Source organism: Sminthopsis crassicaudata, chromosome 5, assembly GCF_048593235.1.
Source record: "Sminthopsis crassicaudata isolate SCR6 chromosome 5, ASM4859323v1, whole genome shotgun sequence".
Classification (NCBI taxonomy): Eukaryota; Metazoa; Chordata; class Mammalia; order Dasyuromorphia; family Dasyuridae; genus Sminthopsis; species Sminthopsis crassicaudata.
Window position 1 is genome coordinate 193963561 of NC_133621.1, and position 20864 is coordinate 193984424.

A 20864-nucleotide genomic window follows, 5' to 3' on the forward strand; every position below is an offset into this window, starting at 1 on the left:
TAAAAGCTTGGGGTGTCCTTCCTGGACAGAAAGATCATGGAGAGGCTTTCACTAAAATACAGCAAGGTCCCAATGAACCTTTTGCAGATTTTGTGGGACGTTTGCAAACTGCTGTCAAAAGAACTATTGGAGAAAATTCAGCTACAGAAATAATGACCAGACATCTGGCTAAGGAAAATGCCAATGAGATTTGCAAAAGAATTATATGGGGATTAGACAAAGATGCTCCTTTAGAGGAGATCATAAGACGCTGTGCTACAGTGGGAACAAATGCTTTTTATACCCAGACAATGATGAATGTGGAGAGACAGGGTCCCTCCTGGCAAGGGCCTTCTAGAGAAACTCGGAGATGTTTTCAATGTGGAAAAATTGGACATCTAAGAGCTCAGTGTAGATTTGGAGATACAGTGAAAAGACAGGGTGAGAGAAGACCTAAAACCCCATGTCCAAAATGCAACAGAGGATTCCATTGGGCATCAGAGTGTAGAATAATTCAGGGAAATGGGATGAGGGGCCCAGGTCCAGGGCCCCAGGCAAAAAAGACTTGGGGCATGATGGCAGCTGATGTTACACCAAAAGAGCCTTTAGAAGGCCAGGACTCTGATTTAATCAATCAGCAGAGAAGCAATCACATGGCAGAAAGGGATTACCTGATAAGTCAGTCAAAAGGCAATCAGATTGCAAAAATGGATTACACTTGGGGAGAATACAGGCCTTTTAAACCAACAGGGCTGTGCCCAGTGCAAACAACTCCAATGTAATTGTCAGATGATGAGAAGAGATTTAGAAAGCGGTTAACTGCCTGGGAGAGAGGGTTTGCTTGTATTTCTTCAGCAGGAGAAGGAATCAGATGGGTGCCAACAAGTCATATTCGCCTTGTCCATCAGAGAGAGACAGAAAAAGAGAAAGACCTCAAAATAAAGGAGAAGATCTAAGAAACATCTGACACTGAAAGAGCATGGATAATAAGAAGACTGTTAAAGAACTTTAAAAATCAGCAGGAATCATTGGACTTCCTCACACAAGATAAGACTAATGGACAATGGACTTATGGACATTTATAAATTTTCAATTTATGATTATGTTATATACTTCTAGCATGTGTTATGTTACTATGTTACTATGTGCTTATGTAATTCATGTAATTATCTGTAATACTTCCCATATTGATGGATTTATGTTTCAAGGTCATTTATGTAATTATCTGTAATACTTCCCATATTGATGGATTTATGTTTCAAGGTCATGACTGTCCTATGTTCTAAATCAAAAGAAAGGGGGAGATGTTAGGATTACTAAGTGAGAACTCAGGTTGTCTGGATGGTGACAAGGTGAGAATTCAGGTTTTCTGGACAATTACAAGGTGAGAACTCAGGTTGACTTGATAGAGGGGGCAAGCTCATTGGCTGGGGTGGTTCTTCCCAGAAGCCCTTGCATTATCCCACGCCCATTCTCTGGGAGGATAAAAAGAGACAGCACTGGGCGCAGAGAGCAGATCGGCCTGAAGAAGGATAAGAGTTGGAGGAGATTCAGAGCCAGGATTCAAGAGAAAGACTCTGCATTGCATCAGGCTTGACGGGGCTCTCTGCAGGAAGGGAAGTCACTTCTAAGGACAAGAGTTAACAGCAACTGCCTGGAGACAACGGTTCACTACAGGAAGAAGAATCTGTCTGAAAGATTTGAGTAGACACAGCAGATCTCTTCCCAGAGAGCGATCCGGCAGCTTCTAGAGACGACAGCTCGCTACACTTCATTTTATATTTGATGAAACTAAGGCTTAGGGGAAAGAAAGGACATTGTTCCAGGTCACTTATATAGGTAATAAATAAAATCAGGATTTGAACTAAGGTCTTCTAATTCCTGAGCCCATCCTTCTTCCAATATGCCATATTACTATCTAATCATTCATTCATTCATTTTTCATATTGATGACATCCTACAGCACAGCAATATTCTGTTACAATAATGAAAAAAGTTTGGGTAAATTTCTAATTTGTTTCCAGTTCAAAGAATGATGTGAACTTCACCCTTATCATGATCTCCCCTCATAATCCTTACCTTTTCTCTTAGTCCATCACTTGTATTTGATCCTTGCTGCCCAGTCTTGTTCTTTCCCAATTTCCATATTACTAACTCTCAAACCTTCTATATATTTTTCCAGAATTTCTCTGAAAAAGCTAATAACTGCTAGAAGTCATTAAACTAAGATGATTGGTTGGCCCATTATAAATTTGTGGTGATCTCACCTAGGTTCCAAGCACTACATAACAATTCTTTTATTTGCTTCCTATTACTGCCCTCTTAATTATAACAAAACCTTTCTCCTCTGTTCAAAAATTCTAACTTTACCTTCTTTTCAGAAAATGACCCTACCTTCTTATACTTATATCTTTAGGGGGTTCTGTGATTTCATGAGTGGGTATCCACTCCACCAATCCAGATAGAAGTAACTCATCTGTGTCTTTTCATGCCATGTGATTATTGTCCATGTTTTTTTAAAAATCCCCAATAGGGGTTCCATTCAGTATACTACAGCCCACCTTGATGGTTTTTTGAATATGTTAGTTAGAGACATTTGTGTGGCAGCTTAGGTTCCCCCTACTTTATCTGTTATTGTTATATGGCTTCCTATTTCTAAAGCTACATCTAACTCTCAATTCTACATCTAAATAAAAAAACCATCATGAGGAAGAGGCAGAAGCCTTCATCAAAAAAGGGTTTCCAAGAAGAGCTGACCCTCAAATGTGGAGTTCAGGAAGTACAGTGCATTGAGAATCAGGAGACCATAATGGTTGGAGTCCCAATTCTTTCTCTAACTGTGTGACTTTGTACACATTATTCATTGCTCCAGACTCCAGCTTTTTCATCATAAAAATGAAAGATTTATATTGGGACTTGACCTTTTCTGGCTTTATCAGTTCACTAAATTTCAAGCATTTTTGAAACACTATGGTTCCGGGCATGGAGCTAAGTGCTGGGGATACAAAGGAAAGACAAAAATCACTGTAGGTCTAACTATCACTAGGAAGGAAGCACTTTCTGGCACATGAGATGAAATCAGCTAAAGTTCAGACCAATTTATAGTAGACCTTTAAGTCCCTCCTTAGTCAGCCCATATTGAATGTGTTATTTTATGTAACAAACACCATTTTTGTTGCTTTCAGCGGCTTCACAATGAATTGCCTCTCAGCTTGGAGGATCTGGAGGATGTATTTGATACCCTGGATGCTGATGGCAATGGCTTCCTGACTCCAGAGGAGTTCACCAGTGGATTCAGTGAGTCCTCAATTCACATGATGTCATATATCTGTAGTTTTTAGATTCTCTAAACTTGTGGGAAGAATGAGAGCTTAAAAAAGGTGAAGAATAATTCATCATGATCATATTCCTGCTCAGTTATTTAGGGTTTCATGGACCAAGGCTGTGGTTTGTTTAGGCACCTTAGTTTTTCTTGTTCCTTTTGTTTGTTCAATACTACTCAATTGCTACTTCGTCGGTGAAATCTTCCCTGATCCTTTTAGCCATTTTAGCCTGTTCTTCCATCGGAACCCCCAGTATATGAATGGTAAAAGTATCAAATTTTAAAATGACACAAAACTGGGAAGAATGGCTGATCAATTGTATTACAAAAGTAAAGATTCAAAAGGATCTTAACAATCTAAAAGGATGAAGAAAACTTAATAGGTATAATTGTCAGTCAGTCAATAAACACTGATTAAGCATCTACCATATGCCAGAAACTGTGCTACATGGTGGAGATACAAAGAAAGGTAGAAGACATTTCCTACTTTCCAGATGCTCATCATCTAAAGTGAGACAATATGCAAACAACCATGTACAAACGAGACATATGCAGTATAAACTGGACATAATTAACAGAAGGAAAATACTAGCATTAGGGGGTTCAGGAAAAGCTTTCTGTAAAGGGTGAAATTTTAGCTGGGACTTGAAGGAAATAGAGGTAGAAATGAAGAAATACATACTTATACTTTAAAAATGCACAATATAACACTTCCTATCTGGGTGACCTTGGGTGAGTCTTTTAACCCCAATTGTTTCAGCAAAAAGAAGAAAAAAAAAGAAAATCCTAAATGAGGTCACAAAGAATTGAATGTGACTGAATAACCACCACCACCATGTTACAACCTAAAAATAAATTTAATGAACACTTTACACTTTTAAGTTATATTTTCCTCTCAACTTTTTGTGTTGAGTAGTATAGTGTTAATAATTCTGTTTTATAGATGAAGAAATTGCGTCTTAGAAACGTTCAATGATTTTCCTACAGCCTTGGAGCTGATAGTGTCAGAGATGGACCTCTAAATTTTAAGTTCACTTTTTTGTTCTTGTTATTGTGAAAAACAATTGTCAAAGGACAGTTGACTTTTAGAATCAAAATTGAAGGGATTTCTAGTATATTTGTGTGATCTTAGAGTGAGGGACTCAAGTGCAAAAAAAAAAAAAATCCACCAAAGTCAGAATGGCAAGTTCTGGTGATTCTAGATGATTGGACAAAGCATATAGGAATATTCTTTGACTGCCTCATCATATGTAAATGAATATATATATTTTTAAGATGTCAAAAGCTAAAAAGAACCTTAGATAGAATGTGTTTTTATTCCTCAATTTACAAAGGAGGAAACTGAAGTCGATCTAAAGAGGTACCTATTTTGTCTAAAGTTAAATAGATAGTATGCAAATAGGGCTTGGAACCCAGACCTCTTCATTGCTAGACCAGAATTCTTTCCCCTGCCCCAAAGTCCATGAGATGATTGCAAAACAAGTGTTGGGGCAGCCAGGCTGAAGTGCTGAGCCTAGTAAGCCCTGAATTCAAATTCAGCTTGAGATTCTTATTAGCTGTGTGACCCTGAGCAAGGTGCTTAATTTCAGTTTCCCTCAGGTGCCTTATCTGTAAAATGAGGATTTTCTAGGGTTGTTGGGAGGATCAAATGAGATAATATTTGGAAAGGGCTTAGCACAATGCCTGGAACATAATAAACACTGTATTTGTGTTTATCATTATCATTAATATTATTATTATTCTCTCTTAAGCAACTATACAGCATCTTATATCTCTTTTTATAAGTAGTCCCATATTTTTCATTATGTTACAGATAGAATTAATATATATTATCATGGACATGTCTTACCTCCCATATTATAATCACTGTGAGGGTAGGAAAAATATATGTATTAGGAATAATGAATTCCATGGTAAATAATCAAAGGACATGTATATACAATTTTCAGAAGAAGAAATTCAAACCATCAATGGCATCTTTGAAGCTATATAGCTGATATAGGGAGGGTGGACAGGAAGATAAAGAAATCCCCTTTCCCCCTAAACAGAAGTCTCTTCCATAAGCAGCTCCCATTCTATGGTATCTCTACCTTTCTAAGATCAATGTTTAAAGCACTTAAAGGCATGGCTAATTTATTTTCTAGTTGAATTATTTCTATCTTAACTGAATTAAAGTGATGTTTTGTGCCTCCTAACAGGAATAGAACATCTCTACAGTTAGTTGACCATCAACTGAGATGAGGAGGAGGGGGAACTTTCTCTCTTACAGGTATTAAATTGGTCTGTTCATTTTGATCCCTAGGTCATTTCTTCTTTAACCAAAGTATCTCTGATGAAGAGGGGACACAGCCCCAGGAGGAGAAAGTCTATGAGTCCAGGTGGGAAGAAGTGATTGAAAACAGAGATGAAGATGAGGAAGACCAGTTCTACACAATGATGGATAAACTTGGAGCACAGAAAATTTTAGAAGAGTAAGTCCTCTTGGCATTGGCAACCACTTTGGGCTCATGTATCATTGGTGTTGGGACATGGCTTCTTCATCTACCCTGACCTTCTCATTCGATAATAGAATTTAAAGTTAGAAGGGCACACAAATAGTCCAGTCCAACTTTCTTTATTTTATGGAGGAGGAAGTTGAAGGCTATGCAGATAAAAGAACTTGTTCAGGATCACACGGATATTAAGCAGTAAAGCTTAAATTTAAACCCAGGTTCTTCAGTTCTTTCTACTAGGGAGAGAAGGAGAGGAAATGAGCAATATAATGTCTATTATGTATCATTTTATGTATCAAGTACTTTTTACAAATATTATCTCTTTTTTATTAAAGCTTTTTATTTACAAAACATATGCATGGGTAATTTTTCAACATTGACCCTTACAAAACTTTCTGTTCCAAATTTTCCCTCCTTCCCCTCATCCCCTTCATTAGATGGCAGGCAGTCCAATACATTTTAAATATGCTAAAATATATGTTAAATCCAATATATGTATACATATTTATACAATTATTTTGTTGCACAAGAAAAATCGGATCTAGAAATAAAAAAAACCTGAGAAGAAAAACAAAATGCAAGCAAACAGCAATAGAAAGTATGAAAATGCTATGTTGTGGTCCACCCTCAGTTCCCACAGGCCTCTCTCTGGGTATATATGGCTTTCTTCATCACTGAACAATTAGAACTGGTTTGAATCATCTCATTGTTGAAGAGAGTCATGTCCATCAGAATTGATCATTGTATAGTTTTATTGTTGCTGTGTATAATGATCTTCTGGTTCTGCTCATTTCACTTAGCATCCATCACTCCAGGCTCTCAGAAACCATCCTGTTGGTCATTTCTTACAGGACAATAATATTCCATAATATTCATATACCATAATGTATTCAGCCTTTCTCCAATTGATGGGTATCCACTCACTTTCCAGTTTCTGGCCACTACAAAGAGGGCTGCCACAAACATTTTTTGCACATGTGGGTCCCTTTCCCTCCTTTAAGATCTCTTTGGGATATAAGCCCAGTAGAAACATTGCTGGGTCAAAGGGTATGCACAGTTTGATAACTTTTTGGGCATAGTTCCAAATTGCTTTCCAGAATGGTTTGATTCTTTTGCAACTCCACCAACAATGCATCAGTGTCCCAGTTTTCCCACATCCCCTCCAACATTTGTCACTATCTTTTCCTGACATCTTAGCCAATCTGACAGGAATATAAGTGGTATCTCAGAGTTGTCTTAATTTGCATTTCTCTGAGCATTTCCTTGTCTAGATCATGAACCCATTTCAATCTTATCTTGGTATATGGTATTAGGTGTGGGTCAATGCCTAGTTTTTGCCATACTAATTTCCAATTTTCCTAGCAGTTTTTGTCAAATAGTGAGTTTTTATCCCAAAAGCTGGGATCTTTGAGTTTGTCAAACACTAAATTACTATAGTCATTGACTATTTTGTCCTGTGAACCTAATAAATTCCACCTATCAAATACTCTGTTTCTTAGTGAGTACCAAATGGTTTTGATGACCACTGCTTTATAATATAGTTTTAATTCTGGTGCAGCTGGTGCTTTTTTTTTTTTCATTAATTCCCTTGAAATTCTTGACCTTTTGTTCTTCCAGATGAATTTTGTTGTTATTTTTTCTAGGTCAGTAAAATAATTTCTTGGGAGTTTGATTGGTATAGCACTAAATAAGTATTGTCATCTTTATATTTGCTTAACTTATCCAAGAGCACTTTATATTTTTCCAATTGTTTAGATCTGACTTTATTTGTGTGGAAACTGTTTTGTAGTTTTGCTTATATAGTTCCTGACCCTTCCTTGGCAGATAGATTCCCAAATATTTGACAATTATTTTAAGTGGACTTTCTCTTTGAATCTCTTGCTGTTGGATTATGTTAGTGATGTATAAAAATACTGATGATTTATGTGGATTTATTTTGTATCCTGCAACTTTGCAAAAGTTGTGGATTATTTCTGATAGTTTTTTTAGTTGATTCTCTAGGGTTCTCTAAGTATACCATCATATAATCTGTGAAGAGTGATAATTTAGTTTCCTCATTACCTACTCTAATTACTTTAATCTCTTTTTCTTCTCTTATTGCCAAAGCTAGCATTTCTAATAGAATCTTGAATAGTAATGGCGATAGTGGGCAACCTTGTTTCACCTCTGATCTTATTGGAATGGTTCCAATTTATTCCTATACTCCAGTGGTCCTCAAACTTTTTAAATCCAGTTCACTGTCCCTCAGACTGTTGGAGGGCTGGACTATAATAAAAACAAAAGCTCACACTCTGTCTCCGCCCCTCAGCCCATTTGCCATAACCTGGTGGGCTGCATAAATGTCCTCAGTGGGCCATATCTGGCCCACGGGCCATAGTTAGAGAACCACTGCTATACTCTCTAGTGTCTTTAATAGAAAGGAATTGGATTCTATCAAATGTTTTTCCTGCATCTATTGAGATAATCAATTTTTTTGCTAATTTGGTTATTGATATAGTCAATTATGCTAATAGTTTTCCTAATATTGAACCAGCCCTGCATTCCTGGTATAAATCCCACTTGGTCATGGTGTATTATCCTGGGGATGATTTTCTGTAATCTCTATTTAAGATTTTTGCATCAATATTCATTAGGGAGGTTGTTCTATAATTTTCTTTCTCTGTTTTCATCCTACCTTGTTTAGGTATCAGTACCATGTCTGTATCATAAAAAGAATTTGGTAGGAGTACTTTGTTCCCTATTTTTCAAATAGTTTATATAGTATTGGAGTAAATTGCTCTTTAAATGTTTGATATAATTGACATGTAAATCCATCTGGTCCTGTGGATTTTTTTCTTAGGGAGTTGATTAATAGCTTGTTATATTTCTTTTTCTAAAATGGAACTATTTAAGTAATTTATTTCCTCTTCTGTTAATCTGGGCAAAATATATTTTTGTAGGTATGCCTCCATTTCACTTAGGTTATCAAATTGATTGGCATAAAGTTGGGCAAAGTAACTCTTAATTATCGTTCTAATTTCTTCTTCATTGGTGAAATGTTCTCCCTTTTCATTTTTTGAGACTAACAATTTGATTTTCCTCTTTCCTTTTTCTAATCAAATTAACTAAAGGTTTATCTATTTTGTTGTGTTTTTTTTTCATAAAACCAACTCTTAGTTTTATTTATTATTTCAATAGTTTTTTTAGTTTCAATTTTATTGATCTTGTCTTTTATTTTTAGAATTTCAAGTTTGGTATTTGGTATTTGTTCTTTTTCTAGCTTTTTTAGTTGCAAGCCCAATTCATTGATTTTCTCTTTCTCTATTTTATGCAAGTAAGCAATCGGAGATATAAAATTTCCCCTTATTACCACTTTGGCTGCATCCCACAAATTTTGATATGTTGTCTCATTATTGTCATTCTCTTGGATGAAATTATTAATTGTGCTTACGATTTATTGTTTTCATTCTTTAGGATGAGATTATTTAATTTCCAATTATTTTCTCCTGGCCTTATATTGCATGTGATTTTTATTACATCATGATCTGAAAAATGCATTTACTATTTCTGCATTTGATTTTGAGGTTTTTATGTAGGTAACAAATCGTCAGTTTTTGTATAAATTCCATGAACTGCTGAGAAAAAAGTAAAGTCCTTTCTGTCTCCATTTAATTTTCTCCAAAGATCTATCATACCTAACTTTTCTAATATTTTGTTTACCTCCTTACCTTCTTTCTTATTTATTTTGTGGTTTGATTTATCTAGTTCTGAGAGAACAAGGTTGAGATCTCCCACTAGTATAATTTTGTTGCTTATTTCTTCTTGCATCTCTCTTAACTTCTCCTCTAGGAATTTCCATACTGTATCACTTGGTGCATATATGTTTAGAATTGATGTTGATTCATTATCTATGGTACCCTTTAATAAGATATAATTTACTTCCTTATCTCTTTTAATTATATCTATCTTTGCTTTTACTTGATCTGAGATCAGGATGGCTACCCCTGCTTTTTTTTCCTCACCTGAAGCACAATAGATTCTGCTCCAGCCCTTTACCTTCACTCTGTATGTATCACTATGCTTTAAATGTGTTTCTTGTAAACAACATATTGTAGGATTCTGTCTTTTAATCCAGTCTGCTATGCACTTCCATTTTATGGGGGAGTTCATCCCATTCATCTTCACAGTTAAAATAAGCAAGAAAACAAGAATTAGGGGAAAGGTGTAAAAAGGGGAGAGGGGCTCTAAAGGAAAGAATTGTTTGAAGGAGATTGCTCTTGTTTTCCCTTCTATTAGTCTTTCCCTTTCTTTTTCACCTTTCTCTCCTACTTCCCTCTAAAGTGAGACAAGTTCTACTGGGTTCCCTTGCTTTGGGAAATAACCCAAAAAAGGGCAGAACTTTTTTTAAGATGAAGAAACTTTCTTCCATGGGGAAAGGAAAAGGGGAGGAATCTAGACCAAGGCTCACACACACAAAAGATATGGTCAAAGGTCTGCCTATTCCAGATAGTAGTTATCGCTTCAGAGTGTACCTATATCTTGGTTTCAGGTGTCATAGACAGCCTGAGAAAAAGACCACATAGGTTCTAGCCTCCATATACCCCTCTCTCCTGAATTCTCCCTTTCCCGGGGCCTATTATTCTATCAGTTTTATAACCATTAACTCTAATTTGTATACACTAAGTAAAGTCAGGCTTTCAGCTCAGATCAATAAGACCCACTTATAGTTGTCCCCTTTTTGCTTTCCTTTCTTCTTACCCCCTGTGAGCAGGTTTTTCTTTCACACCTGGCCACAGTGAAAGTGCAAGAGACTTAAAGCTATTTGCATGAAACATTTACTTGATCTCAGTATCTGAAACAATGCTTTTATTGGTCTCCAGTACTTTTGCGTTGTACATCTGAAACACATAATACTGTCTGTGTATATACCTGGCCCAATTTTTTTTGAAGAAAAAAAAGTCTCCCAATTCTTTAACAAACAAGATTCCCTGCCTTTTCTTTCTGTCTCTGTCTTTGTCTCTGTCTCTGTCTCTGTCCGCCTCTCTCTTGTCTGTCTCTCTCTGTCTCTTCTCTCTGTCTGTCTCTGTCTCCATCTCTGTCTTTCTGTCTCTGTCTCTGTCTCTCCTGTATTCAACAATCATAACAAACCACTCATGTTTGTTGTTGGTATATTTGATCATAATATAAATGGCTCAGAAAACAAAGTAAACATTTAAGAAATTGAGAATTGGAAAACTGACTTGTCCAGAGTAATTTAGTTAGAAAATAACAGTGTGACCAATCTGGACCCTTTTTCTAGCATCCTGAAGCAGAAATTTAGGGTAGGCATGAATTAGTTATTTACATCAGTTTTTTTTTAAGTTTCTATCAGTTGGGAGACCGATTTTTATAGATATCCAGGCTTTCAACCCAAACACAAATACATCTCTAGACACCTCCATTTCTTTCATAAAGTCCTTTTATCAAGAGAAAAAATGTATTTAAACATTGGCTCTTAGGCTGGGACTAATAGAAACTGGGCTTGCTCTAAAATAGATTGCATGTAACATTTATCTTCTTGTTACTTTTAAGTCCTGTATCTACTGAAATCAGATTCAATAACTTATATAAGTAGGAGAATCCTGCAGCTGAGCTTGGGGGAAAGGATTAACAGTAGAAGATATAGATGGTTAGATTAGGGTCAGAGGGATGGGGAGTATATCAGTGGGACCAGCACAGTTTGTCAGCCCAGATAGAGTATTTGTGGCTTAATGATTTCTAGAAGATTATTTTTTTTAGGATGGTGGCAGGGTCAAGAGAGGCCACTGATACTGGTAATGAGCACATGTCAGAATTCTGCAAGAGAATTTTATGGGTGGGATTGTTGCAGCAATAGTTAATTACAAGAATGGAAGGATTTTAGGAAAAGATAGCAGCTGGTATCCACCAGGAGGGAACAGTCAGAAAATTTGTCACCTGCATTGGCTTTTTAACAAAAATCCTAGTGACAGAGCAGAAAAAAGACTTCTCCAGAGAGGATACTTTAACCTCTGGCACAGAAACTCCTGAGAAAGTGGGGAGGGGGTTGCCCTTGGTCACAGCTTGTGACATAGATTGGCTCTATGTTGGTCCTGTAACAGAGCAGACATTACCCAACCTTTTAAGTGGATTCAATCACCTTAATACCTCAAACAGCTTATAGTGCTGACCTGACATGTAAGATTTTCCCTAGGCGTGCACACAATAAGCAGTGATACACAAGCAGAGAAACACAGGAATGGCCCATCCAGGTGACCAGACCCCTCAGAGTTATACTGCTCTGCCACAAAAATATCTCACCTGACTCTTTTGTTCTCTATCCTACAAACTCATTAAGCTCTGCAGATACTTTATAAGGGTCATTTTAGGATACGGTGACTCAGTTCTTTTTACAAGCTACCTCTAGTCAGCTTCGGAATGGGATGGAGCCTGATTCCTCCATTAGGTATTGGGTTAATGGAAATAGCCTCTGCTTTCTTGCTTTCACAGATCAATTGCAACATACCCTCATTCATCACCCTACTGAGGTGAAGAAAAGAGAGGTTTTCTTGGAAAGAAGGAACATTTCCAAGCTGCCCTGGTAGTTGCCTACCTGTACACGTGCAAGGTAGCAATCATGAAGCATCCCTCTGGGTCCTGATGCCAGAGGACCAGGACAAAAACACCGCCCACAGGGTTTGTCTCAGATAAGAAAAAGCTATATGGAAGATCTATGAATGTCAATCTATTGATTAGCTTTCTCCAACAAAGACAGAAATCCTTCCTCATCTCAAATTCCATCTCCTACATTCTTCCTTTCCCTAAACAGCTAGTGATCTCTCCTTCACCTAATCTCATAGCACTCTGTGCTTTTCACATCCTAATCCATTTTACACATCTGTTTATATATCTTATTTCCTTAAGGACAGCAACCGTGCCATTTCTTTCTTTCTGACTAGTGAAGAACATTGTATATGGTAGGTACTTAATGCATGAATGAATAGGAAAACAGACATAGTGTGACATGATTGATGCTGAAGGGGCAGCAGCAGAATAGTTCAGTTGAAGAATGCCTACAGTTATTTGCAGTAATTCACTAACCATAGGCATATAAAGGAGCTTGAGAATATTCTACTGACCCTGGTTGGAGCATATATGTTTGGAGGCTCAGCCCTGGATGTTTGTGATGGCGTGGGTCTGGAATGGAGCGTGAGAAACAAAGAGAATAGTATGTGTTGAGTTTAGAATGATTTGTGATAGGAGTTAGGGTGTGATTAGTAAATGAGATGGATATTCACACTAAAGGGGAATTTTATTGAGTCAGGCTATATGAACAGAAGGAAGAGTTCCAATCTTAGTCAAGTTGAGAGTTTGGGGCCTTTGGATACAGATCCTGTGAGGATTTGGGGTCCCCTTCTGGCAGAGGTAATTAAACTTTTATGTATCATAGGCCCTTTTGGTAATCTGTTAAAGCTTATGGGCCTCTTCTTAAAATAATGTTTTAAATGTATAAAATAAAATACATGAAAATTTTTATATCAATTTTTTAAAGTTCATGGATACTAGGTTAAGGGCCACTGCCATTAAAGAACATGGGTAGTAGGAGAATTAAGGCAGCATGTGGAGAGAGATGCTGCCAACTTGCACAAAAGCTGGTGAGATTTAATTCCCACTGGATCTCTTCATCGATCTTCTCAGACTCATTGTAACAATGTAGAATTAAACTGTCTTTAGAGGAAGAATTCTCTAATCATCTTTCTTGACACTCAATTTCTCTCCATAGTCTACAAAAGGGAAAAAGCAATTGCTCAAGAGAAAGCTAATGGACCCAATGTATGTAAGCATGATTAGGGGAAAGTTCCTGCAAGGTGTGTGGAAGATTTGTTTGAGGAGATAGAAGGTGTTAATGGAACTGTGTGCAAAACCTTTCTTACCATAAAGGTAGAGCTATCCCAGCTAATTAATAATACATAGTCATATTGAGATATATAAGACCTATATTGATGAAGAGAGTTCCTACAGCTGACAAATCATAGCTCTTTCCAATAATCATGTATGTTCTGGGCTATAAAAGCTCTGGGAGAGATTATAGAATTTTTTACACATCATTTAAGAGAAAACCAGAAATGAACTTTATTTGGACCAGGTAGCTTGAACTCATCAAGGATAGTTAGAATATCTTGTTACCATTTTCATTCTGGCCTTTTCAGTCCTAAAATCATTCAGCTTGTCAGAAAGAACAGACAAAAAATAAGTAGTTCTATTTTCTCCCTTTCCCCCAATTTTTAAATCATTATTTCATCCTTTCTTTCTCTTTCTTTTCATTTGTTCTCTTATCCTTCCCTAGCAGTAAGCTAATCTCTCCTTCCTTAATCCCCCATCATAGAGCTTCAAAACCTTTGTTATTCTTAGTTTTTATTTTTGCCAGCTTTAGCACATTCTGAAATTTAGTATTTGTGACCCTATTTGTACAAGACCATGTCATCCATTTATGTTCCTCCTCCATTATCTGTTCCTGTCTCCATGTTCTCTACATGTCTTTTTTATTGAATTTTTTTGCCTACACTTGTCATTTGGGGCAACTGCCCTTTCCCTCCAATATCCAGAATTTCCTTTTGTATTTTCAGAATTTCATACTTAAGGACTTCTGATACCTTCAAGGTTTCTTCTGCTTTGTGGATGCTCATTTTTTTTTACAACACTGACACTTCTCAATGATTCCTTTCTCCCCACCCACATGGAATTGTTCCCTGAAACAAAAAAAATACAATTAAAATTCTTCATATCTTCTGATTCTATTTGTACCTTTCTCAATATGTCTCAGCTTTCTTTTTTCCTCTGTTCTCTGTTGTTTTTACACCAATTCTCAGTGGGGAAGGTTCAAGGAGGAGATATTTCTTCTAGCTTTTTATCTTCAACTTTCAATATCAAATGCCAATATTTCCCACCTCTGAGTTTTCTCTTCCAAGTTTCATAATCCTCATCTCTAAATTTACCTGGCTTCTCTTACCTTCCCCATCTTTTACATATTGGCAACTATCCGGTTGAGAGATTTGGCCATATAATCCATATTCTGAGGTACGTTGGACAATTAATAGATTAATGTTGGTGGCTAGGCTCAGAAGTAATTCCATAGCCCTCATTGACTTGACATTATATATTATACCAATAATCATACTATTCTTCAATTCCCCTCTTCTTCCTTTTTTTCTCTTTTTAACAGTGAAAGTGATATTAAGCAACTCTGGGAGCAGTTAAAGAAGCATGAACCTAACTTGCTGTCCAACTTTGAAGAGTTTCTCTCCAGAATATTCTGCCAGCTCCAAGAAGCCCACAAGGAAAAGGATGAACTTGAATGTGCCCTGAGGAAGTGAGTTTCCAAACTCAATTTGCCTCTATCTGAACAGATATATCAGTCTTTCTGTTGTGCCTTCCATCTAAATATCCTAGAATATTTTAAAATCATTCTTTAGAAAAGATAGTTGGGCCATTTCCAATTGTCTTGATTGTCTTGATTGGACTGTAAGGCTGATGATGACTGAATATCTCTGTTTCACTTTAATTAATTAAAAAATCAACATATCACCCTTGTGATATAATTGATCTTCTGTGAGAATCAAAGTACAAACAACAGATAAGATAGCATTACATTCACCTTATATACTCTGAGATGTAGAAAAAGAGAGAGATTCTTTCAATATCATTTGGTAGTAGCACCCACTTGATTATTCTACAGCCTTGGATATTTCCAAGATGTTAAGAGGAAGATTAGAGTGTGCTCCTTCCACTGCCTTCTCAGTGTTTTGTCTCTTTCTCCAAGGACTCTCCTGACAGTTCCGAGGCGGGATAGAACCAGGGAAACATAAGCAAACATGGTCAAGCCAGGAGGCTGCTGATCTGACACAGTGCTGGTCTGGAGGAAAGACCTAAGTTCAAAAGTGGCCTCTGGCTGTTGTGATCATCAAATGAGATCATGTTTACAAACCACTTAGCACAATGCCTGGCACATAGTGGATGGTTAATAAATACTTATTCCCTTCTTCTCTGAGATTTTCACTCAGGTCCTCTGACTCTGAATGCAGTATTTATTGAACAGTGCTTTGGGCTATTGCTTTTTGCATTGAACCACTAGAAGGACTGTTAAGAATCTGGTTTAATTCCTGAAAAAAGTGAAAAGTCTTATTCTGGACCTCCCAGTGAGTTCATAAAACTTCATCATGTTTTCATAGAATTATATGTATTCTTTAAAAACAATATAACTCAAAAAAAGCCACAATAGAACTCAAAACATAACAAAAGAACAATATGCATTTAAGGATGGAAATCCAGCAAGTGGTAGTTTCAACTGGCATATTTTCACACAAGAATTGGGCATGAGAAGTTGCCAGCTAGAACTACAAAGGACTGAAGATATTTCTTAGAGAATTTTATAGATTTGCACACTATATAATGTTTGCCTTTCTATCGTGGCCAAGCAACTGCTGTCTATGCTCAAAGCAAATGTCATTATCTGTCAATAAAAATCAATAAATAAAAACGTATGTCTCTCTCTACTCTTCAGTTTAACAAGGAAAGAGTAGATGTTCCTTTAAAATTGGGAATGTTCTTCAAGGTAAAAACAAACAGCAATTAAAAAAAAGAAAATTTGAAGAGGCAGAAGGAAATATTGACTTTTAGGAGGTTGGAGTGTGGAAAGAAACTACACAGAAAAGAGAAAGGCTTACTGGATCCTTAAATCTAATGCGGTGCATCTAATCTAGGTGGAAGCAGAGGATTGGTTAATCAGAGGATCCAGAGTTACCTCAATGCACTTCATAAAATCATAGGATGCAAGGACAGGAACAACAAGAAGCTGCTTGTGGTTGTATTCATTAGCTTATAAAGGACATGGAACTTTAAGTGGCTAACAACCCGAGTGAACCAAGATTAGAAAAGGTATAAAACTAGAAATGGCCAGTTTCATAAAACATTCGTTTTATGACTAAAGAAGTCTTTTTCCTTTGAGAATTGTGAAATAGTTCCTCAATCAATTTCTTAACTTTTTACAATATATGGTATAGAACAAGGTCATAGTGTAATTTTCCACCAGAATCTGTGAATTTCCACTATTTTAGAACAATTCTGAGTCTGAATATCTATTTATATACTATATTGACATGATTATATTAATACAATGTGTTAATCTGTGATTTCATATAATAATGTTATATAGTATATAACAATTTATATATATGGATACACACACATACACACACACACACACACACACACACACACATATATATATATATATATATATATATATATATATATATATATATATATATATATATATATATATGAAACATATAATTATATATAATTCAGTATTCTTTCAATAAGGACAAGATTTCAAGGTCACTGGAAGTAAAAAGCAAATCCCATACAAGTTTTTGGGTGAATATATTTTAAATTCTTTTTAATAATAGATTTTTATTTTCAAAATATATGCAAAGGCAGTTTTCAACATTCACTTTTGAAAAACCTTGTGTTTCAAATTTTTCTCCTTTCCTTTCTCTCACCCCCTTCCCTAGACAGCAAGTAATCCAATATATGTTAAACATGTGCAATTCTTCTATATATATGTCCACATATATCATGCTGCATTAGAAAAATTAGATCAAAAAGAGAAAAAAATGAGAAAGAAAAAAAGTAAGCAAACAACAACAAAAAATACTATGTGTGATCCACATTCATTCCTAGATATTCTTTCTGGATGAAGATGGCTCTCTCCATCATACGTGCATTGGAATTGGCCTGAATCACTCCAATATTAAAAAAGAGCCACATCCATGACAGTCATCATCCCCTAATCTTGCAGTTGCTATGTGCAATATTCTCTTGATTCTACTCACTTTTCTTAACATAAGTTCATATAAGTCTCTCCAGGCCTTCCTAAAATCAGCCTGCTGATCATTTCTTATAGAACAATAATATTCCATAATATACATTTACCATAACTTATTCAAGTCATTTCTCAACTGATGGGCATTCACTCAGTTTCCAGTTTCTTGTTACCACAAAAAGGGCAGCTACAAACATTTTTGCATGTTTTTATGATCTCTTTAGGATACAGACCCAATAAAGACACTGCACAATTTGACAGCCCTTGGGGCATAGTTCCAAATTGCTCTCCAGAATGGTTGGATCAATTCACAACTCTACCCACAATGTGTTAGTGTCCCAGTTTTCCCACATCCCCTCCAACATTCATCATTATCTTTTCCTGTCATCTTAGCCAATCTGACTGGTGTGTAGTGGTATCAGAGTTTTCTTAATTTGCATTTCTCTAATCAATAGTGATTTAGAGCCTTTTAATATTTTATATTCTTAAGAAGATGATTAAATATTAGTTTCATCTGGAATTCTAACAAAATTTTTGGAGTAGCCTTTAATGAAAAAGCAAATTTCATTAGTAAAATTATCTTTTAAAAATCTTAAATATTATAGCAACAACAAGAATATGGATGATCAATTCTGATGGACATGGCTCTTTTCAACAATGAGATGATTCAGATCAATTCCAATAGGCCTGTGTTGGAGAGAGCCATCTGTATCCAGAAAGAAGACTATGGGGACTGAATATAAATCACAGCATAGTATTTTTACCTTTGTTATTGCTTGCTTGCCTTTTGTTTATTCTCATTCTTTTCTTTTTGATCTGATTTGTCTTGTGCCACATGATATTTGTGGAAATATGTATAGAAAAATTGCACATGTTTAACATTTATTGGATTACTTGCTATCTAGGGGGGAAGGAAGGATAAAAAATTCGAAACAATATTTTACAAGGGTGAATGTGGAAAATTCTTTGCATATTTTGATAATAAAAAGCTATTATTAAAAAAATCTCAAGTATCCCAGTTTTTCTGTTGTTTTGGCTACAAAAACGATTTCTTTCTTCATAACAAAGGTTTATAATGGGTTTTCCCTTCTCTTTCCCTAGTCTTCTTGCTATCCTAACTTTAAGAAGCTGATGCAACACTATGGAGAAATAATAATAACCTTTCCACCTGTTGGCTCTGTCTAAAGGTTGTGATTATTTGCTGAAGATTAATAGGTTCTCCTAATTTATAGTTGTTCAGTACTTGTCATTGCTTTTAGTACCCATCATACTTTTCTTTGGCAAATTCTATTTCATTGTAGCTTAAAAGATCATTAAAAAGCTTTTCTTCTCCATGCAAACAGCTGCTGTAATATATGTAACAGTTATTGAAGCATACTTTCTAAGTGCTACAACTTTTGCATGTCTCCTTGGAATAATATCCTTTCTTAAAAGCCAAAAAATTGAAAATCATAAAAAATAGAAACATATAAGATGAAATTCTGTACTTATTTGACAAAAAATTAACAGATGTGCATGCTTTCTCGATTCAGTTTTATCTGGTCAAGGTCTGATGTTCTGAATCCTCCTAGTATCAGCAGAAGCATATACACAAGGCTATATATTTCAAAATAAGACCATATAAAATTATTGCTTTTTCCAAGTATTTCCCATATCACTGTATGGGCTAACAATATGATTGACTAAAGAATCATTCATGTTCTCTGGAGGTCATAAAAAGCAGGAGCAAGTTCTTTGACAGATAAGAACAATGCCAGCCATGGAGGAAGATCCCAGTTTTAGAGGAGAAATTACTTTTCCTCTCCCCTTTGTACTCTTTCAGGGTGCATCTTCTACATAGCTACCAAATTTATATGAAGGAATGTGTATGTACATACACCTTTACCCCCAAATTTGCAGTGATATCCAATTACTTATGAGTTAAAATACAAAATCCTCAGCCTGTGCTTAAAGCCCTCCAAAATCTGGTTCTGAACTACCTTTCCTGTTTTATTTCATATTGCTTCCCTTCACAATGTGTTACTTGAATAGATAATTATTCCCTGTGTACACAACATTCCATATTTTGCTCTCATGCTTTTCCATGTCTGGAGTGCACTCACTCTTCATGGAGATCTTAATTTCCTTCAGCACTCCAGTCAGATTCTACCTCCTTATATAAAGTCCTTTCTAGAACCTCGTAATTATTAATGCTCTTCCCCTCTTCAAATTAACTTTAAATAAAAAATTAACTGAAGACACTGAGGTGCGGAACTACATAGCTTGTGGAAAAGGCTTTTTCAGTTACAGTGAGATGACATCATTGTAGACAATATGGGAATATCTTTTTATGCTGAATGTTTAACAAAAAAATTTCTTAACTTCTTCAAAGAAGCCCATTCATGGCTCTGATGTGTTTCAATGACTTTTAAAGATAACTCGTTATCATGTTTATCAAGCAAGATTACACTAATATCAGAGTTTTAATAAAAATACTTATAGAGTACTTGGACTATGATTTGGATAGTGGCTGTAATACCAATAAAATTGGTATATTTTGAAATGTTTATTAATATCAAGTAAAACTCTTCTATTTTTTGTGAGATAGGCTTGTTACTTGTTGCTTTCTTTCCATTTACCCTGAAAACAGTTTTAAATGTGAACAAATTTGAACGCAGGAAAAAAGAAATTACCTTTTCTGTACTCATTTACATATATACATATGTATATATATCTTTATCTCTTTCTATATATAATATATATCATATACATATTATGTATATAATATACATATATAATATATCATATACACACACACACACACACATATATATATACTGTATCATACTAGTAAAATATAAACTCTTTAAGGACAAGGACTACCGTTGTTTTTGAATCCCCAGTGCCTACATACAAACTTTGATCTTGTAAAGCGGAAACGGTATCATCATTTTTAAAATCTTCAAATATTTGTTCACTGATTCGGAAGTCTACCTTGCTGCACTGAACACACGTCAATTCAATTCAGCCTTTTAAAAATGTATACTATGAGCAAGGTACTTTGCTAGAAGCTAAGAATAAAAAAGCAAAAATGAAATTCTTCCTGACTTAACAATCTACTGAAGGGTATAATGCAAGTAATTTGAAGAGCAGAAGACTTCATTCTAATGCTTAAATAGGAGAGTAGAGAGACTTTAACAGTAGCAGTAACACCTAGCCAAAACTTGAAAGA

At 35.6% G+C, this 20864-nt stretch overlaps 1 protein-coding gene across 5 annotated transcripts in view; it reads left to right on the plus strand.

The window, feature by feature from the left end:
* Positions 1-20864, plus strand: part of CRACR2A (calcium release activated channel regulator 2A) — a 235872-nt gene that overhangs the window by 105341 nt on the left and 109667 nt on the right. For all 5 annotated transcript variants that reach the window (XM_074269243.1, XM_074269242.1, XM_074269244.1 and 2 more), the window contains 3 exons: positions 3165-3276; positions 5604-5772; positions 14993-15139. In XM_074269243.1, coding sequence (XP_074125344.1) covers positions 3165-3276; positions 5604-5772; positions 14993-15139 — 428 coding nt within the window. The remainder of the gene's footprint in view (positions 1-3164; positions 3277-5603; positions 5773-14992; positions 15140-20864) is intronic.